The 25,041-nt window shown below is 40.1% G+C and overlaps 1 protein-coding gene across 1 annotated transcript; it reads left to right on the forward strand.

Moving 5' to 3' along the window:
* The first annotated feature begins 354 nt into the window (after positions 1-354).
* LOC117501574 (1-acylglycerol-3-phosphate O-acyltransferase ABHD5-like) lies at positions 355-19,171 on the forward strand. The gene is made up of 7 exons (XM_034160481.1): positions 355-492; positions 2,295-2,377; positions 4,883-5,291; positions 12,431-12,582; positions 15,413-15,524; positions 15,605-15,785; positions 18,854-19,171. Exons 1-7 carry the CDS (start codon positions 452-454, stop codon positions 18,971-18,973), a joined length of 1,098 nt encoding a protein of 365 aa, XP_034016372.1. The 5' UTR covers positions 355-451; the 3' UTR covers positions 18,974-19,171.
* The last annotated feature ends 5,870 nt before the right edge of the window (positions 19,172-25,041 follow it).

A 25,041-nucleotide genomic window follows, 5' to 3' on the forward strand; every position in this document is an offset into this window, starting at 1 on the left:
TAACTTAAAAATGAGACATGCTGAGAGCAGAGGTGCCCAAATCCTTTTCATGTGAAGGGTCACAAATTCATCTGGATGGAGATACGGGCAAATGTTGGTGTTGTGTGTAACATGCATACAATTATATTACATTAAATGTATTAAATTCTGCAGACAATTAACATTCTAAATCTCAAATAAAATTTCCAAATCATAAATACACTGCTGTGGAATCTGCCTAACATGAATTCATTAATTTGCAGAGAATTTGTCCAATTTCCATGGCGGGCTAAAACAAAGGGAGTGCAGACCAAATGTGGCCCGCGGGCTCCACGCTGGACAGCGCTGGCTGAAGGAGACAGAGGGATTAAAAAATAGAACTCTCTGCTTTCCGTGATGCACTCGAAGGCATCACAACAAACTTTGAGCGTCGGTCAGCGCGAGACCAGCGCGCGCGCACAGATTTTCTAGAATGCGACGGATGGCGGAAGAACAACCGACTAAAGAACAAAGGTGAGCGTTTTTATTTAAAAAGATTTAATTATTTTTAAAGCTGTTCTTTACATCATGTGGCAGTTTATATTTTATTAAAATAAAAATAACACTGGTTTCTGTTGCTTTTTTCATTCGCGTGAATATAATTTTTTTTTTTTTTTTTTTACAAAAATGTCTTCGTTTTTATTTTGAAGATTATATACAAAATTGACTAAAACAATACTTAATATGGTTTTGGTTATATTCAAATTTACTAAGGTTGGAAAGTAGTATTTTTTAAAACAGGGGCGTAGCCATGTTGTGGTGGGGGGAGATGCCACCACCTGAAATACAATCACGTGAACGCATGAAAAATAGGGGAAACCGGGGCACGGTGAATCACGGGGAACAATAAATCAGTAGCTATATCTGCAAAACTTCATATATATTTGCAGCAGTTATGTCATATTTTTATGCATAAAGACATCCCTCTTATAACTTAGTGTTTGTTTTTGGATACATTGAGAGTAAAAGTAAGTGGCAAGTGAAGTCAGTTTTTCCTGTCAAAAGTAAATTGTGTCGCTGTCAGTGTCTTTGTATTTATTTCTCACAACAGAGGAAAGGTGGTCCAATGTCCTCTCCATGTCTTCTCCAGACTATCAGCTACTTGATAACATGACTCATGTGTGTCATATGCACTCGGGGCACAGTGAATCAGTCAAGTGGATGACAAATATTATTTGTTGAAGCTTATACATTTATTTTTCCATTAAGTATTTCTATAGTTTGTGTATATAAACAACTGATTTCACATTTATAATAGTTGTATTTATAATAGTTTTTAAAGGACTTATATCACTATATAAGACTCTCACCCATTACAAAGCTGGTTTGCTGGATTATAGTTTGTATATGCTTCAGCATATATACTAATAATTTTGAAGAAATCTTTATAATCATGTGGTTTTTTTTTTCATACTAAGTTGATTCACTGTGCCCCGTGAATTAGTGTCCAGGGTACAGTGAATCAAAAAATTTTAAAATTGATTTTAAACACCTGTAAATTACACTTGGGGAGAAATAAATAAAACAGCCTTATAAACAATAATCTGCTGTATTAAATCCACAATAGAATGACCTAAACCTATGCATAATGTGTTTATGCTGCCACAAAACAGCATTTCTGATCCACTGTGCCCCGGTGTCCCCTAATAATTCATTTTGGGCTACAGTTGTTTAATCTTGTGATTAATTAATATAAACTTGAAAAATAATGCCTAATACACAGTCCCAAAGATGAGCATTGCATTACTGAAGTGTTTTATTTTTTTTTTTTTTTTTTTTTTTTAAAGACACAGCCTAAAATCTACAGTCATTTGAAACAGAATGTGCTTATTTAAGAACTTGGAATTAAGTTTGTTTTCCTTGCTTACATTTTTAAATGGTTAATCAAATGTGAAAATAGTTGAATTTCCTATTTGAGTGTTTTCAGTGCTATGTTATTTGAAAAGCTAGTTTCACTGATTTTCAAGTGGGGCTCTATTTGTTGGACTATGAGAGGATTTATGAAAACTTTGGCCATTTTTAAATTCATTAAATGTGTTGTTCCAGGCAAGACAACATTAATACACAGATTTCTTTAATTCCACCCAATACAAAGTCTTTTCCACTTTGTGCTACACAATACTATGTTTCCAAGCCTCTCATTCCAAGTATTTCTGATATCAGCCACACTGCCAATAAACAACATCTGATCAAAGTTCATTGACATCCACTGTATTTACATTTTGTTTTTGTCTATGCCTGTCTGTGTTTGCATGTCCTCGCTGGCTGACTCGCAGCTGCTGGATGTTAAGTTGGCTCCCCTCTTGGTGCCCCACTTCTCCTTCTCAGCTGAAAAATGCAGAAGAAAAGATGCTCAAGAGTAAGTTGCCTTAAATAGCTTTTCACCCACCAATAACAACTTCACTGAGTAGTTGTGTTGCATTTATGTGGTGAGACGATTGTAGTGTTGTCTCCCCCCCTGCAATTTTTAACCTCTGTGGTATAAAAGACTAAAAAATAAAATCATTTATTGGAGGGTAAAATGCCAAAAGCTGGCATCCAGGAACTCCAGGACTGGTTCTTAAAAATGATGAGCTTTGTGAAATTAACATGGATTTGTAGTAATGTGTTTCAGGTAATCCATATCATTTTAGGGGAACAAACACTTTTCATAATTCTTGTATAAAAGTCTATTTGTACTCCTAACTCAAGTAATTGTGAGCCAATAATCTACTTTTCAGTTCGCTACGTTTCTCATTGTGCCTCACTTGTGTTGTGCAGTAGGAGTTGGGCCCCAACCCCACAAATCCCATTGAACCCAAATGGTAATCATAAAGGAAATATGCATGCACAACCTGAGAGCAGGTGTCAGGTGTGATGGTTTCTGCAGTTTTAAGGCTATCATCATATCAGCACTGCAACAAATTTTGAACAGTAACACAATAGCCATTCTGTCATTGCTTGGCAGATGACCTCAATGCAGAGAACAACAACAGAGGTAGGTAAAAAGCTGGTTTGTAACTCCAAACTGAAACTGGCTTTATATGCACATTAGGAACAGTTTGTACCACACAGTTTCAAGGAAGTGGCAGACAAGGAGATCCGTTGTTTAAACAGGCAGAGGTCCGGAACATGGAAAAACAGTCAACCACAGGCATCCGTGTTCTTCAAGGGAGCAGCAGAAGAGTTATCCACAAAAACAGTCAGAGCATCAATAGGCAATGATCAATCACATGAGGTGACCAAATCTAGAATTGGCAGGCTAAACTCAGAAAAACACAGGAAGACGGCATGACTCATAACACAGAAGAAAACATGTAGAAACAACCCAAGAGAGCAGTCATGAACCTAGACAATCTGGCGGACAGGTGTTGAATTGTCACCAGTTAAAAAGCCAAGCAGAGTGGTTTTCAAACCGGTCTTCACGTATGTAAAAAAAATCTGAAAATTCGGTTATTTTTCAGGAAAAACTGGCAGCTGTTTTTAATAGAATAATTCTGCAAAAAATACAGTAAAAACATGTATATACAGTTACAGTAAATACTGTAAAATTTACAGTATAAAATGTTGTTATTTTCAAAAAAAAAAAAAAAAAAAGATGAAAAGGAGAATGGGGTAAGGGTAGTTTTGAAACAGGGATATTCTGTTTGGGAAACACTAACTGCTTGCACCACCATTTGGCTACATGATATGAATTTGTCTGAAAATTAACTGCAGAGTCCATTTTATGTTAATATAGCAATATAATATAATGTTCATTATATTTTCAGAGGAGTTCCTATTGTGTGACAGCACAAACAATAAGTGTGCTTATCCCCCAACCGAAATATCCCAAGATGAAGCTGCCCAAGGACCATTCACATAAATACAGTTGGAGTGTATATAAGATAAAGTAGATCAACGTGTGGATCTCATACCAAACACCTTCTACTGGCCCAGAGCAAATGGGATTCAGTATGCAATAAGTTACAACTGCATTTGAATTCTACAGAAATAATTAGTTTAGAAACAGCACTATAATGTTAATTTAGCAAAAAATGCTGTTGGATTTACTGGTTGAAAATGTAAATTACAACAGATTTGTACTGTAAATTTCAGAGATTGTTCCCATAATACTATTTACATATTTTTACATCTGCCAACTATGTAATAAATCATTACCGTTTATTTATTGATTTGTCTGTCTGTTAGCAAGATTTGTCAAAACTACTGTGCGGATTTTGACGAAATTTTCTCCACAGATGGATATTAGGGCATGTAAGACTCCATTACATTTTGGTGGTGATCTGGAACCGGATTGTGGATTTCATTTTATATAAACTTTGAAGGATTACTAGTAAAAACAAACAAACAAACTACTTTACAGATTTTCACCAAATTTGCTCCACAGATAGATATTAAGCCATTGAACACTCCACTGACCTTTGGAGGTGATCCGGATCCGGATTGGTGGATGTCAGAAATCTTGGTTTGCTCTTGTTACTGTATTGTTTTACAGAAATATTCTGACAGTCATAGCTGGCAATTTTTTGTTTGAATTTAAGAACACTTTTTTGTTTTTACAGTGCAGAAATAAGAGTATAATGACACATGCAAAGTGCATTAGTGCAGCTGCTGCACATTGTGCAAACAGTACATTGTACATGTGCATCGCGATGAGGACACACATTACGTATACTAAATATTTTCTGTTGCTGGAGTGATAATCATCCAAAGTGGGGTCAGTCAGTACCATAAATGAGCACACGCTTGAACATTTATTAACTGTGTACTTTCTGTTTTACTTTTGTTGGTTTCTCTCTACCCAGCTTTGGAAATTAGATTTGATGTGATCCATGTCCAAAGTCCTTCTTACTTTATTTCTCTGTGATCTTCTCTGCTGCAGCTGTGAAGCAGCCATTCTCCCGGCAGCACGTCCGAATATCACACAGCAGTTATCTGTGGACCATAGCCTTTTCCCATCAGTGGCAACCACGCTCCATCTCACTCCCCCACCTCCAGACAGGGGCCAGGTTTCCTCTGGTTCTGCTGCACGGTTTTGGAGGTGGGGTTGCGCTCTGGACTCAGAATCTGGACTCTCTCTCCAGCAGCGGGCCAGTCTACGCGCTAGACCTACTGGGATTCGGCCGGAGCAGCCGTCCACAGTTCAGCACTGACCCGGAGGAAGCTGAGGATCAGTTCCTGGATGCTCTGGAGAAATGGAGGGAGAAGGTGGGACTGGAGGAAATGGTGCTGCTGGGACATAATCTGGGCGGATATCTGGCTGCTGCCTACACCCTAAAATACCCTCACAGGTGCTGTGATGTGGGTGTGTCACTGCATGTGGGTGGCTGAGGGGGTATACAAGTTGGGTTTCATCTTGCAGAGAGTCATTTTAGGGGAGCCAGGAACATAAATGTTCTGCACCTACTTGCATGTCCTCCATCACCAAGACCATTCACCTTCCCTTTGGCCTTCATCTTCTCCTCCATCCTCAGCATCCTTCTCTCTACATACCCCACATCCCTCTTCTGCACATGCCCAAGCTGTCTCAATCTCATCTGTTTCACTTGACTTCCTAACCCCTCCTACCTGCGCTGTCCCTTTGATATGTTCATTCCTAATCCTGTCCATCCTCATTACGTTCAAGGGAAATTGTAGCATTTTCAGCGCTGCCACCTCCAGCTCCAACTTCTGTCTTTTTGTCCAGTCCATCACAGCCAAACTATACAACTTAGCTCATCTGAGGACCATCTTGTAAACTATCTCTTTTGCTCCTGCAGATACCATTCTGTCAGAAATCACTCCTGCTTCTTTTCACCCCTCCACCACACTCTCGGTACATTGAACAGTTGACCGACCAAAAGTATTTTAACTCATCAACAAAGGGCAACTGAGCCTGAGCCTGAGCCAGAAAAAGTAGAGCATGGTTCTCCATCTTTTGCATTCTGAGAAACCATTTTTTAATAATTCAAATTTTTTATTAAATTTTGATAATTATCAGGCATTAAAACAATATCGTTGAACAAAGAAAGGAAAAAAAAAGGCAGATTATGGAACAGGCAGTGTCAGTCACAAATTATCAAAAAAAAATAGAGGTTATACTATAGGGAAGGCAGTCATTGAATGTAGGACATTTCACCAATTTTCACATGCTTACATTATTTCTTCTATACACATATTCTCTAAAACTTTCCTGTTGTTCATCAACCTCCATATTTCCCTCATTCAATCTTGTCAGCATTTTTTCATATGCAGCTGTTTCCATCATTTGAACTTTCCAAATAGCCAGTGTGGGAGTTTGTGGTTCCTTCCAACATCTTAGGACTAGACTTAAATTTATTTAAGTGTGGCACTACTGTCTCCAAGGAGACACAATCTCAGTGACCTTGGGAGTTTATAGTTCAACCAGTTTCCTAAATAGTCAAAAATGATTTCCCACAGAGGAAAAACCTTTTTACATCTAAACATTGCATGCATGCATGTGCCACATTCTCCCTTACAATTCCAGCAAAAATCATCTCCCATTAATTTCATTTTATAAAGTCTTGCTGGAGTATAATAATATCTTTGTATTATTTTGTACTGAATAAATTTACTGCTGGCTTCTCTGATGTACTCAGTGGCGGTCCTAGAGTGATTTACTCCCCGGGCAAAACCCCCTACGTGCCCCCCCCCCCCCCGCGCACACTAACGTGGCCACCACCTCCGCCCCACCACCCATGAAAACACTAACTTGTCCAGAACACCCACAATCCCACAAATTAACTCACAACAGCTATTTTCAAGAACAAATTTCTGGTTTTATTGACTACTGCAATAACAAACACAAAGAAATTGGCACATTCTAATGTGTTATCATCCATGGACTTATCTGCAATGATCATCTCAAAAGTTTGCAGGAGGGCATCATAATTGTTTGCCACAGTGCTCACTATCCGTGATGTGAAATTCCATAGAGTAGGAGCATTTCTGGGCAACCTTGAGCAGCCTGCAGACTCAAGAAAAGACATCCTCTTTGTGGATTTTGAGAAAAAAATGTGGCAAACCCAGAGAGTGATGCAAAAAATATTCTGCATTTAGCCCCCTGAGACAGAACCAGATTCAGTCTGTGTGCATAGCAATGCACAAACATTGCACTGGGGGCTATTGCTTTAACTTTGGCCTGCAAACCATTGAGAGCTGAAGCCATGACAGCAGCCACGGCTTCTTCGTAAGGAAGAATATCAAATGGCTTCGCCAAAATCCAGTCCACAACATTCAAATTGTCTGCCATTATGTGCAGCTTGCTACCTAGCTAGCTCGCTAGCTGGAACTGGCGCGAGGCTAGTGTGAAGTGTGTCCGCCTGTGAGTGCTTTGTGACGGTGGAGGAGCTCAGCAGCACCCGCTGTTCGGTAGGGACAGAAACTGCGATAGAAGTCAGAAAGAGTGATAGAAGTCAGTCTCCAAACACAAGCAGCTACAAAAAAACACACCAGAAATAGAAGCTCAATTTGTCGCTGGTCATTTTTAACAAAGAAAATCCTGCTAAGAGGATTAGGAAAGTCTCCGGTTCAACTCAGAACAGAATGAAAATTAAAAAATGCTCCCACGGATGTTTACACCAAAAGATCGCTGATTCGCTCATTTCGCTGTCAATCAAAAAGGGATTCAGCCTCAGACAGATCATCCAATCATCATGCAGAAGCTGAGCGTCCGGGCCAGCCGAGGCCAGCCCACTGCCCCATAGACCCCCAGAGACGCTGAGCGTCCAATGGGCGGGACAAAGCCCAGCATTTATCCAATGACTCGTCTCGTTTCACTGCACTCTTTGCTTCGCTATTGAACTCTGGACGCTCAGCGTCATCACTATTTAAAGCACTGTGAAGCTGCTGAATGAGTGAGAGGAAAGCCGCGTCATTACCAGTGATAAGAAGATGATTCTGAACAAAAGTTGAGCGCGTTGTAACCACGAACCCCCCCGTCAGGACACCCCCCCACCCCGTTCGTTTTTTTTTTCCCCCTCACGGTCGTGCCGCCCCCCCCACAATGCCACCCCGGGCGGCTGCCCGGTCGGCCCGCCTTCAGGACCGCCCCTGGATGTACTCTTCATTGTTGGAAAGAATCCCTTCCCATGTTTTTTCATCCAGTGTACAACTCAGGTCTTTTTCCCATATTCTCCTTAAATAACGACAGCCCTGGTTAGTCTTCCACAGGCATATCTCATACCACTTGGATGCTTTTTGGGATATTGGTGGCAGTTGTAAGTAACGCCTGATTATGTGTATATCTCTTCATCTATATCATTTGAGCAAGGGTTTCAGTGGGTTTAAAAGGCCAGGTAAGCTCTTGCTCAATTAAAATCCTGTCTAAATCATAATTTGCTCCACCCCAATGTTTGGAAGTTTTGCCCAACCCCTGGCAAAAATTATGGAATCACCGGCCTCAGAGGATGTTCATTCAGTTGTTTAATTTTGTAGAAAAAAAGCAGATCACAGATATGACACAAAACTAAAGTCATTTCAAATGGCAACTTTCTGGCTTTAAGAAACACTATAAGAAATCAGGAAAAAAAAATTGTGGCAGTCAGTAACGGTTACTTTTTTAGACCAAGCAGAGGGAAAAAAATATGGACTCACTCAATTCTGAGGAATAAATTATGGAATCACCCTGTAAATTTTCATTCCCAAAACTAACACCTGCATCAAATCAGATCTGGTCGTTAGTCTGCATCTAAAAAGGAGTGATCACACCTTGTAGAGCTGTTGCACCAAATGGACTGACATGAATCATGGCTCCAACACGAGAGATGTCAGTTGAAACAAAGGAGAGGATTATCAACAGTGTTGTGGAAAGTAACGTTGACAAGTTACTTTTTTAGTTGCTTTATACAGGTGCTTTATGCAGTGACTTCATTAGCAGCTTTATGCAATTACTTTATTAGAATCTGCAGAAAACTTGCAACTAATAAGTAATGTAACTAATAAGGTAACGAGTAATCTAACTTGGTTACTCGTAAGATTGAGCAATCAGAAAAGTAACTAATCAGCAAAGTAACTAATAGTTACTTTTCTGAGTACTAAATCTTAAAAATAACCAAATTAGATTATGAGTAACTTTATTAATTACATTCAGCAGCTGCTGACAAGGTGTCCGCAGCTGCTAATGAAGTAAATGTAAGAAGTAACTGTAAAATATAACTGTATAGATTAACTAATGAAGTAACTTTCCAAAGTTACTTTCCCCAACACTGATTATCAAACTCTTAAAAGAGGGTAAATCATCACGCAATGTTGCAAAAGATGTTGGTTGTTCACAGTCAACTGTGTCTAAACTCTGGACCAATTACAAACAACATGGGAAGGTTGTGAAAGGCAAACATACTGGTAGACCAAGGAAGACATCAAAGTGTCAAGACAGTAAACTTAAAGCAATATGTCTCAAAAATCGAAAATGCACAACAAAACAAATGAGGAACGAATGGGAGGAAACTGGAGTCAACGTCTGTGACTGAACTGTAAGAAACCGCCTAAAGGAAATGGGATTTACATACAGAAAAGCTAAACGAAAGCCATCATTAACACCTGAACAGAAAAAAACAAGGTTCCAATGGGCTAAGGAAAAGCAGTCGTGGACTGTGGATGACTGGATGAAAGTCATATTCAGTGATGAATCTCGAATCTGCATTGGGCAAGGTGATGATGCTGGAGCTTTTGTTTGGTGCCGTTCCAATGAGATTTATAAAGATGACTGCCTGAAGAGAACCACAGGCTTTTAAGGTGGCAGTAATTAAACCATTACTTAAAAAGCCATCACTTGACCCAGCTATCTTAGCTAATTATAGGCCAATCTCCAACCTTCCTTTTCTCTCAAAAAATCTTGAAAGGGTAGTTGTAAAACAGCTAACTGATCATCTGCAGAGGAATTGTCTATTTGAAGAGTTTCAGTCAGGTTTTAGAATTCATCATAGTACAGAAACAGCATTAGTGAAGGTTACAAATGATCTTCTTATGGCCTCAGACAGTGGACTCATCTCTGTGCTTGTTCTGTTAGACCTCAGTGCTGCTTTTGATACTGTTGACCATAAAATTTTATTACAGAGATTAGAGCATGCCATAGGTATTAAAGACACTGCGCTGCGGTGGTTTGAATCATATTTATCTAATAGATTACAATTTGTTCATGTAAATGGGGAATCTTCTTCACAGACTAAGGTTAATTATGGAGTTCCACAAGGTTCTGTGCTAGGACCAATTTTATTCACTTTATACATGCTACCCTTAGGCAGTATTATTAGACGGCATTGCTTAAATTTTCATTGTTACGCAGATGATACCCAGCTTTATCTATCCATGAAGCCAGAGGACACACACCAATTAGCTAAACTGCAGGATTGTCTTACAGACATAAAGACATGGATGACCTCTAATTTCCTGCTTTTAAACTCAGATAAAACTGAAGTTATTGTACTTGGCCCCACAAATCTTAGAAACATGGTGTCTAACCAGATCCTTACTCTGGATGGCATTACCCTGACCTCTAGTAATACTGTGAGAAATCTTGGAGTCATTTTTGATCAGGATATGTCATTCAAAGCGCATATTAAACAAATATGTAGGACTGCTTTTGTGCATTTACGCAATATCTCTAAAATTAGAAAGGTCTTGTCTCAGAGTGATGCTGAAAAACTAATTCATGCATTTATTTCCTCTAGGCTGGACTATTGTAATTCATTATTATCATGTTGTCCTAAAAGTTCCCTGAAAAGCCTTCAGTTAATTCAAAATGCTGCAGCTAGAGTACTAACGGGGACTAGAAGGAGAGAGCATATCTCACCCATATTGGCCTCTCTTCATTGGCTTCCTGTTAATTCTACAATAGAATTTAAAATTCTTCTTCTTACTTATAAGGTTTTGAATAATCAGGTCCCATCTTATCTTAGGGACCTCATAGTACCATATCACCCCAATAGAGCGCTTCGCTCTCAGACTGCAGGCTTACTTGTAGTTCCTAGGGTTTGTAAGAGTAGAATGGGAGGCAGAGCCTTCAGCTTTCAGGCTCCTCTGCTGTGGAACCAGCTCCCAATTCAGATCAGGGAGACAGACACCCTCTCTACTTTTAAGATTAGGCTTAAAACTTTCCTTTTTGCTAAAGCTTATATTTAGGGCTGGATCAGGTGACCCTGAACCATCCCTTAGTTATGCTGCTATAGACTTAGACTGCTGGGGGGTTCCCATGATGCACTGAGTGTTTCTTTCTGTTTTTGCTCTGTATGCACCACTCTGCATTTAATCATTAGTGATTGATCTCTGGTCCCCTCCACAGCATGTCTTTTGATAATTTCCAACAGCATTTCTATAGAGCTGGTTCAGTCTTGACACAGTACCAAAATGTCATCAGCATAGAGAAACAGTTGATGCTTCCTACCTCCTCCAGTAACTCTTCTGACTTTTGATTCCTCTCTTATCATTACAGCTAAAGGTTCAAGAAATATTGTGAACAAGACTGTGCTAAGACTGCATCCTTGACATGTTGATCTAGATATGTTAAAAAAACTGAGACACCATCCCATTAGTAAAAACTGCAGCCCTTGGATTTGAATACAGAATCCTTATCCATCTACAGAAATTAGCACCAAATCCAAATCTTGACAGAGTTGCGAATAGGAAAGCCCACTCCACCCTGTCAAAGGCTTTTTGGGCATCTAAAGATATGGCTACCACAGGTTGTGAGTTAGTCTTATTCATCCTAGCAGATGTAATAGTCTCCTCATGTTATCAGTCGACAACAATCTATTTTGAGAAACCAACATTTCTCAACATTGTGCCCAGTGAGGGAGAGCATCACACATTCTGAATAAATGTTGTTTCCTCAGAATGCAAAAGATAGAGAACGACACCCTACTTTTTCTGCCTCAGGCTCAAAACGTCTGTCGATGAACGTGAATGTCTTTTTCTTAAGCCACTACTACATGCATTTCTATTTTTGTTTAACAAACTGGCAGTAAAAGTGATAATTTGCTGTAATTTTATCGAGTGTGAGACTTTGTGTCTATTATTTTTAAAATTTAATTGATATGAAAGTATCTTTGTTGTACAGTGTTGTCAGGTGTTTTTTTTTAATAAAAAAGGTGGTCTTAAAAAAAAAAAGGTGTGCCAATCATGCCGAACAGGACGGCACTTTGTTCCACAAACTTGTGAATATCAACATGCAGGTTTATACTGTACAACATCCAAAGGCCTTGGATACTTTTGCAAGCACTGTCTTAATCAAGTCCATGAGGGATTCACCATATCTTACTGGGAGATTACTTTGGAGTACATCAATGTAAACAAGATCTAACCACTGAATAAGGAACCCTGTGGAGACGTTAATGTGAATATTTGTAAATTACTGAGCTTGCAGAATGTTAAAATCATGAAGAAATTATGTGTGTGTGTGTGTGTGTGTGTGTGTGTGTGTGTGTGTCTGCAGGGTAAAACGTCTGATTCTGGTGGAGCCGTGGGGGTTCCCAGCACGTCCAGAGAACCCCAACCATAGCTCCATCCCAGTGTGGATCAGAGCTATGGCGGCCTTCGTGAGCCCCTTTAACCCCCTGGCTGGACTCAGACTGGCTGGTCCTCTAGGTCAGCAAACACACTCCACAGTAGCTTTTTGCTTCCACTGCAAATACAGATTTTGTCGAACACGTAAAGCCTGTCTCTCATTACAGATTTGTAGCTATGACTTCCATCCTGATTTCAGCAGTGAGTGAGCTAACAGGCTAATCTTGGTCTGGGTGTCTATTAAATCATATTTTTGGAGACCGCACAGTGATTCTCCTAACGATTTACTTTGTTGTGGACATTAAAAGTTAAGACACACTTATTTTCTCAGTAATCATGTATTAATGGGACTTACGGAATCAGCTGGTAAAAGTGCTAAGGTCATGAGCATACAACATTAGATACCACAAGAAATTCATTCAGTGAGACTGTTGCAACAGGGACGTCTTAGAAGATTTGTTAATGTTTCACCACACAACAAGCCGTATTATTCCAGGTATTTGTAATAAAATACTGCAAACAAAACAGACACAACCTCCACAACAACTAGCAGCCACATCAAGTGCCCAATGAGTTACGGTTGGACACTATGAGTGGTGGAGATGCTTGGTTGAGCTGCTGTCACTCAAAGCAACCATACCCCTAAATATATGCAACTTTATGGCTCAAAACATCTTAAAATAAGAAGTTAGAAAAAAAAAAATCACCCCCGTACAGTTGTTATGGAGGTGAAACTATAGAGACTAAACCATTTTTACCAGGCTGTAAATGTTTATTTCTGCTCTGAAGTTGGACATTTTAACATGGACTCCTATGACTCTGTTTTGGATCCAGCCTCAAGTGGCAGTCAAGAAACTGCCACTTTTTCTTCTTCCGGCAGGGCTTCATCTGAGACCATCGATACTTGACTCATGCAAAATTACCCCCGATCTGCACCAGTTAAATTCAGTTATTCACTTTTTTCAATTGCAATTTATTATGTCACAATTTTTTTTTAATGTGTAAAACTTTACAAATTGCTCATTGTTCAGGTCCCAACCAGGTATCCCATTTTGTTTTTATTTAATTTTTTGTTTGTTGCCTAAATTGTAAACAATAAGGATTAAAATAAAATCTGTCATGGTAGACAGGCTTTAAAGATATCTGTATATTTGTTTAATTGCTTTTTAACAATCAACAGGGGAGAGGAAAAAAAAAGGCCAGATGAGAAATGATAAAGGGGTCGTGTTTCTGTAATGTCAAGCTCTGTTTTCCTTAATATGTAAATTTATTCTGAGATGATTGTTCCGAGTGTGTGGAACATTGTCATTTTCATCTTTGTTCTTACAGACAAATAGAATTTTGTGCTGATATTATCACATCACATTTTCAGAAAAATTGCACTGACTTGCAGTCTTTGATGTCATTTCCAAAAATCTTTCTTCAAATCAAACAAAATGGAAAGCTTCTGTCCATACATGTTCCTCACTATGCACTACCTCTAACTGTATTTTGAACTGCATAATTTACTTTTAACATTAGTTGTAATTAACAAAAAAAAAAAAAAAATTAAAAGAACAGGAAAAAATCGAATTATTCCAAGTAAACTCTCCTCATTTTGTAGGATTCGTGTTTGTAGAGTTGTTAGTGTGTAGTAAATACAGTATCACTATTTACTTGCTTTAATCAGGACATTGATCACTGTATTACTGTTTACATGCTTTAATCAGGACATTGATCACTGTAATACTGTGTTTACATGCTTTGATCAGGACATTGATTACTGTGTTTACATGCTTTGATCAGGACATTGATTACGGTGTTTACATGCAACAAGTAATTGTTTAGTAAAATAATTATTCATTTTTTTAAATGTCTGAATTCTCTGATTTCAGCTTCATTAATATGACTATTTTCTGGTTTCTTTACTCGTCTCTGACAGTAATCTGAATATTTTTTGTGTTGTGGACAAAACAAGACACTTGAGGATGTCATACTGGGCTCTGAGAAATATAACGGCTGACATTTTGTACAATTTTCTCATGTTTTATGGGCCAAACAGCTAATATAGATAAATGCAGAAAATAATGAAGAGTTTCATTTATAACGAAAAAAAAAAACTATGCTTGCAGTTCGATGAAAATTTATTTATTTATTTATTTTTTGGCCATGATTTGTTTTTAGGCATAGCTGTGAGCAATTTTTTTTTTTCTCTCCATACTTTTTCCACAACTGCTTTTTTTTACGTTTTTGGCCCATTATAGTCTTTATATGCTGGGTTTTATAAAAACTTGTAAAATTTATTTTTTATGACAAAATAGTTGAATGTGTGGCAGCACAGTGGCTTGGCGGTTAGCACTGTTGCATCACAGTGAGAAGCTCCCAGGTTTGAATTCAATCTGGTCCTCTCTGTGTTGAGTTTGCATGTTGTTCCCGTGTTTGCGTGGGTTTCCTAACGGTGCTCCGTCTTCCTCACATTTCCAAAGGTTAAGTAAACTGGAAACTTTAAATTGACCATAGTTCTGAAGGAGTTTGTCGATAGGCTATTGTTCTGTCCAGTGTGTACCCCTCCTCGCCCCCAGTGACTGCTAGGATAGGCTCTATCCCAGCCTTACATGCCTCAAGTTATGCATAATTTTCCACATGCTTGTGACACTGGTTTTCCTTGAGGTTTGTACTCAGCTCTCTGGTGTTTTTGCCTTGTAATTGTATTTGTGTTGACTGTGATTGACTTTCTCTTTGTACTCATCCTGCTTCACCACATAACTTTATTAAACACTGATATTTTGTCAAATAAAACAAAAACAACTTAAATAAAAGTTCTGCAAACTACAGTAGATGAATTTTAGACATTTCATGACTCAATAAGCAAAATTTTCGGGTCGTCATGCTCATATCTGAAAATAAAAGTTCTTTAACTTCCTGTCTTTAGGCCCAATGCTGGTTCAGACAATCAGGTCAGATTTCAAACAGAAATACTCTTCTATGTTTGACGACCACACCGTGTCCGACTACATCTACCATCTGAACGCTCAGACTCCAAGGTATGGAAGTCTAAACACAGTTACCTTATTTCTCTGGCAGCACGTCATTCACACGCCAACATTGTTTCTTCATGTGTCAGTGGAGAAACAGCCTTTAAGAACATGACTGTTCCCTACGGGTGGGCTAAGAGGCCTATGTTGGAGAGGATTGGTCACATCCAAGCTGACATTCCCATTTCCTTCATCTATGGCTCCCGCTCCAGCATTGACAGTGACTCTGGATATGCGTTCAAGAAAACCAGGCCTGACGTGGAGATCACAGTAAGTTCTTAACCCTGGATTGTATCAGAAAATGTTTATTAAATGTATTGATGATTGATCAAGGTCTCAGCGGGATAAGGAGTTGGGCTACCAATATATACAGACCTGGGGTTGATTCCCAGTGAAGCTTCCTGTTTGTGTACTTGGACAAGACACTTGGCTGGGGAACTAACCTGGGTCAGATTAGCGCCCTGTTCAGCGGGAGTTGTAAACTCTCCTCACCTTCACGCAGTGGAACCTGCAGATAAGAACCAGCACCAATGGGCATCAGGTCCTATATAGGCCTTACCATACTTCTTACACACAAAGTAATTCTATCCTTGGAAAAAACCCAGTGTCAACGCAGTCACAATTCTACAGCAGTCGTAGCTTTAACATAACAGGAAGAACACTGTACACACAGATATGCACATGCAAGTATAAAGATGTTAAATTTTAATCTAGTTGTGTAAAAACTGGGTGGTTGTTGTAGTATCAGGTGAGTGATATGACCTAAAATAAATATCATTATACTTCACTTTTTGGATGGCGATGGTGTCCTATGACCATAGTACTGTGTTTAACCTAGATACTTTTACTTTTCAAATCTGCTCCTTCAAAGTCAACATCTGGATGGAAAAACGTCACTAATCAAAGGTTTTTACAGTTTTCTCTTGAATAAATCCGTAGCTGTGCTTAAGTAACAATCATTAAAGCTTAAATGAGCCTGCAGCGCAAAGGTCCACTGGTTCTCACAACAGAATCACAGTTTAGCCATTTCCATGACTGTTAACTTAAGCCTGGGTCCCACTGAATAATGAAGGATGAAGAAGGAGCCACGCATGGGTGTGGAGTGATTATTCGAAGAATGACCCACGTTTTCATCTAACAATGAAGTTGGGGCGTTGTGTAAATGTAAATAAAAACAGAATACAATGATCCTCTTCAACCTATATTCAGTTGAATGCACCACAAAAACAAGATATTTAATGTTGAAACCGGTAAACTTTATTGTTTTTGTGCAAATATTTGCTCATTTTGAAATGGATGCCTGCAACACGTTTCAAAAAAGCTGGGACAGTGGTATGTTTACCACTGTGTTACATCACCTTTCCTTCTAACAACACTCAATAAGCTTTTGGGAACTGAGGACACTAATTGTGTGTCATGATGGGTTTAAAAGGAGCATCCCCAAAAGGCTCAGCCATTCACAAGCAAAGATGGGGCGAGGATCACCACTTTGTGAATAATTGCGTGAAAAATAGTCCAACAGTTTAAGAACAATGTCTTTCAACGTTCAATTGCAAGGAATGTAGGGATTCCATCATCTACAGTCCATAATATAATCAGAAGATTCAGAGAATCTGGATAACTTTCTACACGTAAGTGGCAAGGCCGAAAACCAATATTGAATGCCCGTGACCTTCGATCCCTCAGGCGGCACAACATTAAAAGCCGAAATCATTTTGTAAAGGATTTTACTGCGTGGGCTCAGGAACACTTCAGAAAACCATTGTCAGTTAACACAGTTCGTCACTACATCTACAAGTGCAAGTTAAAACTCTACCATGCAAAGTGAAAGCCATACATCAACAACATCCAGAAACGCCGCCGCCTTCTCTGGGCCTGAGCTCATTTGAAATGGACAGACGCAAAGTGGAAAAGTGTGCTGTGGTCTGATGAGTCCACATTTCGAACTGTTTTTGGAAATCATGGATGTCGTGTCCTCCGGACAAAAGAAGAAAAAGACCATCCAGATTTTTTCCATGTTCAAAAGCCAGCATCTGTGATGGTATGGGGGTGTGTTAGTGCCCATGGCAAGGGCAACTTACACATCTGTGATGGCACCATCAATGCTGAAAGGTACATCCAGGTTTTGGAGCAACACATTCTGCCATCCAAGCAAGGTCTTTTTCAGGGACGTCCCTGCTTATTTCAGCAAGACAATGCCAAGCCACATTCTGCATGCGTTACAATAGCGTGGCTTCGTAGTAGAAGAGTGCGGGTACTAGACTGGCCTGCCTGCAGTCCAGACCTGTTGCCCATTGAAAATGTGTGGCGCATTATGAAGCACAAAATATGACAACAGAGACCCCGGACTGTTGAACAACTGAAGTCGTACATCAAGCAAGAATGGGAAAGAATTCCACCTACAAAGCTTCAACAATTAGTGTCTTCAGTTCCCAAATGCTTATTGAGTGTTGTTAGAAGGAAAGGTGATGTAACACAGCGGTAAACATACCACTGTCCCAGCTTTTTTGAAACGTGCTGCAGGCATCCATTTCAAAATGAGCAAATATTTGCACAAAAACAATAAAGTTTATCAGTTTGAACATTAAATATCTTGTCTTTGTGATGTATTCAATTGAATATAGGTTGAAGAGGATTTGCAAATCATATTCTGTTTCTATTCACATTTTACACAACATCCCAACTTTGGAATTGGGGTTGTATATCTTCATATCAAAATGACTTTATAGCCAGTTACATTCACAAGAAAAGTATTTAATAGATGAGAAAAGCAATTGGGGCAACACAGAAGTAGGTTTCAGCACCTACTTCTGTGTTGCCCCAGTTGCTTTTCTCGTCTACAAGTCAGTCCTACCTGGTTGCACCGGATTTTTTTGTGATGTACAGAAGTGTGGAGAACTCTCCTTTTTTGTAGTATTTAATAGATATTTTGACTCACGTGTGGAGCTCAGCACTGCAGTGCTAATCCGAGATGGGGTGCACCAAAATGATTACTGATTTTGAAATTGAAGGATATTTGCCTGTATTTTTCAATATTTCATCCAGGTTATTTTTTGGGGGACACCATTAATAATATATCTCTGGGCTAGAGCGGGTACTTGTTAGCATTATTTCTCACATTATTGAATTTATTCATATCATGGCGCGGTATCACACTGGGGTAACTGTCCACCCCTAATATTATCTAATAGGATTTATAGTAGGTATTTCATTGTGTCTACTTTATTCCGTTTTTGAGAATGAAGCACGGCTGCTTTATGTTTCGACAGCTAAGTTTTTGTTTGTCTCTTGGCCTGTGTTTATGTGTGTGTGTGTGTGTGTGTGTGTGTGTTTGTCAGGTGATCAGGGGAGCGGGTCATTATGTTTTTGCCGACCAGCCAGATGACTTCAACCAGACCGTCCATCAGATACTTGTCCGAACAGAGAGGAAAGACGGAGGTGAAAGGCTGAAGCACTGATAGCTTAACAAAAACATACACAGGACTGATTACACAACCATACGCCTCTTTATCTCGCACTTTACTCATAAAAGACACCCATCAGTGCCTTCGGACACGTTGCTCACTGTTACACGGACAAACACTCTTTAAATACATTCTTCTCAAGTCAAACTCATGTGAAGGATAATTTGTAAATAAATGTTCGATGTAGTGGTACTATGTTCTTGGTGGTCTGTCCTCTTTGTGCCGGCAGCAGCAGCAGTGAGTGGAAACTGTTTTCAAACATCAATTCTGAGAAACCGTGTGTGTACTTTTATCTGTGAGCAAAGATAACATGTTTCTCAAAGGAATATCATGTTTTTTGGGTAGTCACTGAGGCAAAGTACACTCTGTGTTCCTTCTGTGACTCTTCACCCACTGTGAGAGATAGTGGACATGGAAGTGGGGCAGAGGGGTTGGTTGGTTTTCACAAAACCTCCTCACCTCTCCAGAGACTGTGTGACTGAAAGTGACCTGCAGGTGGCAGCAGAGTAACAACAAACGCACAAGGTGCATCCACTGTTTTACAAATTGATAAAACCGAGTGTCCCACATTGGCACACTCATACATATTGAGTAGAGAGACCCACTCAGGGGACCTGGACAGTGAGGCTTTAAGTGCAGTACGACACTCACCTCAGCTAAGTCATGACGGAATAGGGTTGGACATGTGTGGGATTAAAAATAGTCGTTCAGCGGAACTACTCGGAAGCTGCCAAACATGCTATAAGGTGCATCTGCAAGCTTGTGTTACTTCCTACCCTGCACACACACTGTATTACCACAAGTCCTCAATGAGGAAAGACCACATGGGAATTCTGGTCTCTTGGTTTTGTGGGATCCTCTATCCAAGTAGGGGAAGTCATAAATGTAGAAATACCAAGGGTCAGAAATATTAAGGTATGTTTATAGTTTTGTGGTCTTGCATTCTGAGTGTCACATTTGAGAAAAAAACTACACACCAAATTTGGAGGTTCCATATTTATATAGTATATAATTATCTTTGGGCAGTTTGGTCCATTCCTCATTGCAGCACCTCTCAAGCGCCATCAGGTTGGATGGGGAGCGTCGGTGCACAGCCATTTTCAGATCTCTCCAGAGATGTTCAATCAGATTCAGGTCTGGGCTCTGGCTGGGCCACTCAAGGACATTCACAGAGTTGTCCTGAAGCTACTCCTTTGAATCTTGGCTGTGTGCTTAGGGCCACTGTCCTGCTGAAAGTAGGCCCCAACTACTGCATACTGCACCCCATTGTCCACTTTCACTTATTTTTACACAAGATTGCCACAAATCTACACCAGTAAAATCTGATTACTCACATTTTGTGGATCACATTTCTGACACCACAATTCTGTTTTTAAAAACATTTAAACTTTCCCAACTGCTTTATAATGTTACTGCTACCACCAATCACACCTGATTCGTGGCCCTGATTGGGAAATATCACATTGATTTTACCATTAACATACATAGCAGAATCACCCATGTTAAATTAACACTGACAGTGTCTATATGGGTCCACACTGGGTCAGTGAGAAGGTTGGGTAGGATTACTTTGAAATGTAATCAGATTACAAGTAATCCAAATGTATGTACATACATGTTATCCACATGTATTCTTTCAAAGTAATCCTACCCAACCTTAGTCAGTGAGGAATAGACACTGGCAGTGTTAATTTAACACTGGTGATTTTATGTGTAGGTACAATAGAATTTTGCCAAGAGCTTTAGTTATGTAGATCTACAGTGACAATAACTGAATGTATCCCATATTTTGGAGTTCTGGATAAAAGTTGAGATTCCGTGGAACAAAATGAGATTTTGAAGGGGGGGATGATCTTAATTTGGTAACTGGAGAGCAACAGATATGGTGAGAAACCTGTATTGTCAAGTTTAACTAGTGCTGTAATCAAAGCAAGGAATAGCTTTGATTCCAATACTCCAAGGAATCAAAGCAAAGAAAATCATGTGAGGTTTGAATTGAGAAAAAAAAAAAGTTGGTGCCTATTTTAGTGTTTGAAGCATCCCAATCGCCAACAGAACCGCCCCACTGTCACTTTCCCCCTCCCCACCATTTCTGAGACATCATCCTGGCCCACCAGAACAGTTTCCTGGCAACTAGGTAGCCAGGGAGACCATCTTGTGGACCCGCAGGAAGTGATGTTGTGGTTGGACGGGGTAATTATGGGTTGTTTTCTTGCTGGCTGAGTCCTTGTCAAGGCAGCATGGAGAAGCAGGAGCTACGTGTGCACAGCTGCTGGAGACACGTGCACAACACCCGGGCCTGTGTCTACAATAAACATTTAATAAGATGATGCAACAGATCACAATATATTTCTCACCAACTCAGTCACATGTGCGATAAATCGTATCCTTATGGAGGAAACAAAACAACAGAAGGTAAAAGTTTACTGAAAGTCTGAAGGCCAAAAATAACTGGGTGTGAAATAATGCAATGAAAACCTCAGACGCAGGCAGGAGATGGTGTTTATTACCGAACAAATGAGCCCACGGAGGAAAATGCCAGGAACACATGGGGGGGAAACAGGCAGTGACAATCAAACAAGAGATAAACTAGAAGAAAAGTCAGCAACATAAGATGGAAAACAAAGTCAGTTACCAAACTACGCAGAAACAAAATCCTGGCAGACATACTGAAAAACAGACACGTGTGTGATTAATAAAGGAGATGCAGGTGGGGTGATTACAAAAGACAGATTACAGACAGAGTGCAAACCCACGAGAAACCAGCTGAAATGTATTTTTTTAACAATACAGTTGTGAAAAGAACAAAACAGATATTACATGATTAGAAAACAAGTATATGCAGTATGCGTAGGTGCCATCTGCACCCTATTCTCCATGTATATCTGGAGTTGCATCTGACATAAAGAAGGATTTGTCTTTGTCCCCTTGGTCAGCTCCAATTCTTAATTGAGCTTAAAGATGTTGATTTTCGTAGCAGGAGCTTCTTTCTTGGATTCCTGCGTGACCTCAAGCATAAGGCTAGACGTCTAGAACGGAAATGGCATAGTTCAAAATTAGAAGTATTCCATCTTGCTTGGCGTGATGCTATCTTAGACTATAAGCATGCATTACTGGCTACAAAGCGGACCTATTACTCTGATTTGATTAACAAGCATAACTCAAAAGTTCTTGTTCGACACGGTGGCAACACTTATTCATGGACAACCGTCGCTCTCCTTTTACAGCACAGGAGTTCCTGGATTACTCTGAGAAGAAAAGAGAAGACATCAGGTTAAACATATCCCAGCATGCCTTAACTCAGCCACTACACCCTGCTATTGAGGTATTATCTAGATTTACAGAATTTGATAGTATCTCTCTAGGCATGCTGACGAACCTTGTAACGTCAACAAAAAGCACAACCTGTTTATTTGATCCTATACCAGCAAAACTGTTTAAGGACCTGTGGCCCACTCTTGGGCCGACTGTGCTGGAAATGATTAATCTTTCTGTAACTTCTGGATCTGTTCCTACATGTTTCAGATCTGCAGTGATTAAACCATTACTTAAGAAACCTAATCTTGACCCTAGTGTATTGAAAAACTGTCAGCCGATATCAAATCTATTATTTTGCTCTAAAAATCTGGAAAAAGTGGTGTCACGGCAGCTCGTGCACCACCTTACTGAGAATAATCTCTTTGAGCCACTGCAGTCTGCTTTTAGAAAATATCATTCCACAGAGACGACTCTCACTAAAGGGGTGAATGATCTTCTGCCTGCAATGGATTCAGACACCAATATGGTTCTGGTGCTGTTAGATCTCAGTGCTGCATAACGTGGATCATCCAATTCTACTTGATAGGCTGGAGAATCACTTTTGGATTACTGGGAGTGCCCTTGCATGGATGACGTCATACTTGACCAGTCGTTTTGTACAGTAACACTACCTCTAACCTTAGTGACATGAAATTTGAGGTTCCACAGGGGACCGTCTTAGGCCCCCTGCTTTTCTCCCTTTATATAGCACCCCTTGGGCACATATTGCAGCGTTTTGGGATTACCTTTCACTGCTATGTTGATGATACTGTTATACATGCCGATAACTGCTGGTAATCTCATTCACATAAAATCCTTAGAAGATTGCCTTGCATCAGTGAGAAGTTGGATGTCAAGAAACTTCCTACTTTTAAACTCTGATAAGACTGAAATGATTCTTGGTCCAAGAGACATCGGCATCAATTTGACCAGTTAACATCACACTAACAAAGTGAGGAACCTTGGGGTAATTTTTGATCCTACGTTGTCCTTTGACCTCCACATTAGAAATATTACGAGGACTGCTTTCTTCCACCTGTGAAATATAGCGAAGATTCGTCCCATCCTGTCTATGGCTGATGCTGAGACCCTGATCCATGCGTTTATCTCTTCTAGATTGGACGACTGCAATGGTCTATTTTCTGGTTTACCGCAGTCTAGCATTAGGGGTCTCCAATTGATTCCTGCCGGCTTCCTGCCAGACTTTGATGTGTTACTGAATATATTAGGTACACAATGATGAGGAGTCTCGGAGATAAAGTTGCCGTTGTTTTAACTCAGGTACTGACTGATGTAGAACACAGAACATGCAGTGTTATTACAAAGGCCCTATTACAGTATAGATTACTCCGCGTAAGTGTAATATAGTCCCATAACAACATATCACAACATCCCCCTTGTTTAGCTTGAGAGACAATCCTAGAAAATAAGATCTGATGCATAGCTGTGTAGCAAACATTGCCATGAACTGCATTAATTTAATTTTACAAAATTCAGCTCTGGTTACTATTAAATGTTTCATTTAAACTCACATCAGCACTGTATTATTTAGTTATGGTTACTTGTTCTTATATAGACTGAACATTTCAATTCACATATCATTTAAGGCTTACTATATCTCTCACAATACTGGTGTAAACATATTAATGCAAAGTTGTGAACCGTGTAATTCAAGGTTGTAAACACATTAAGTCGAGGCTGTAAACATCTGGCAATCACTGTCAAATGACAAGAGGAACATATTTTTAAACAATTTAGAAAACACATATTAACATTTAATCTCTGAAAGTGAGCAAGAGTACATTATACTTGTTACTGGACATAGTCCTTGAAGTGCGCTGACTTGACCACAGCCCTTCCGAAGCGTGTACGGACTGGCTGAGGGGTGTTGGGGTCTGGTGGTTTGCTTACAGGTTCACAGGATGGTGCAGTCTCTGTCTGTTCACTGTGACCCTCTTGACGTTCACCCAGCATTTGTGGCACTGCCGGGTGTGTTCTGCTCACAGCATGTTGTTGTGCCTGTGTGGTGTGTGTTGTAGGGTCAGCGTAGGTGGCTCCTGCAACACCTCAGTATGTGTCCATTGGGTGTCCGGACGATGTAGCTCCTTGGCGCCTTACACTTCTGCTGGACGACTGCTGGGTACCATGTCCTTCTCTCCTTGCTCCACACCATCACGTGCTGTCCAGGCTGGAGTGGTGGTAGTTTTCTGCAGCAGCTGTGGTCGTGGTGTTCTTTCATCACAGCTGCTCTGTGGGCTAGGCGTTGACGGTGTTGCTCTTTACCTGGTTCTGCTCGGCTTGGCCGTAGGGTGGTGACAGGCCTCCCAAAGAGCAGTTCTGCAGGTGAAGGCAGCTTGCTGTCGATGGGTGTTGCTCTGACTTGCAGCAAGGCAATGTGGAGGTCACTTTTGTTCTGCTGTGTCCTCTTGATGATGCTTTTGATGTGTCTGATATGCCTTTCGATGAACCCGTTGCTTTTGGGGTAGTGGGGGGAGCTGGTTACATGTGTGATTCCCCACCTTTTCACAAATGCTTGGAAAGTCTGTCCCATGTACTGTGGTCCGTTGTCTGTAAGGATTTCGCCTGGTCGTCTGAACAGAGACATGTAAGACTGCATCTTTAGTGTGACTGCATGGCTGGATACTGGAGTGGGCATTTCTTCAACAAGTGGGTATTTTGAGTATCTGTCTACAGTCAATAGGTAGTGGCATCTGTTGGTTTCGAACAGGTCAGAGGCTATAGACTGCCATGGTCTGGATGGTGTC

The sequence above is a fragment of the Thalassophryne amazonica genome, chromosome 20 (assembly GCF_902500255.1).
Source record: "Thalassophryne amazonica chromosome 20, fThaAma1.1, whole genome shotgun sequence".
NCBI lineage: Eukaryota > Metazoa > Chordata > Actinopteri > Batrachoidiformes > Batrachoididae > Thalassophryne > Thalassophryne amazonica.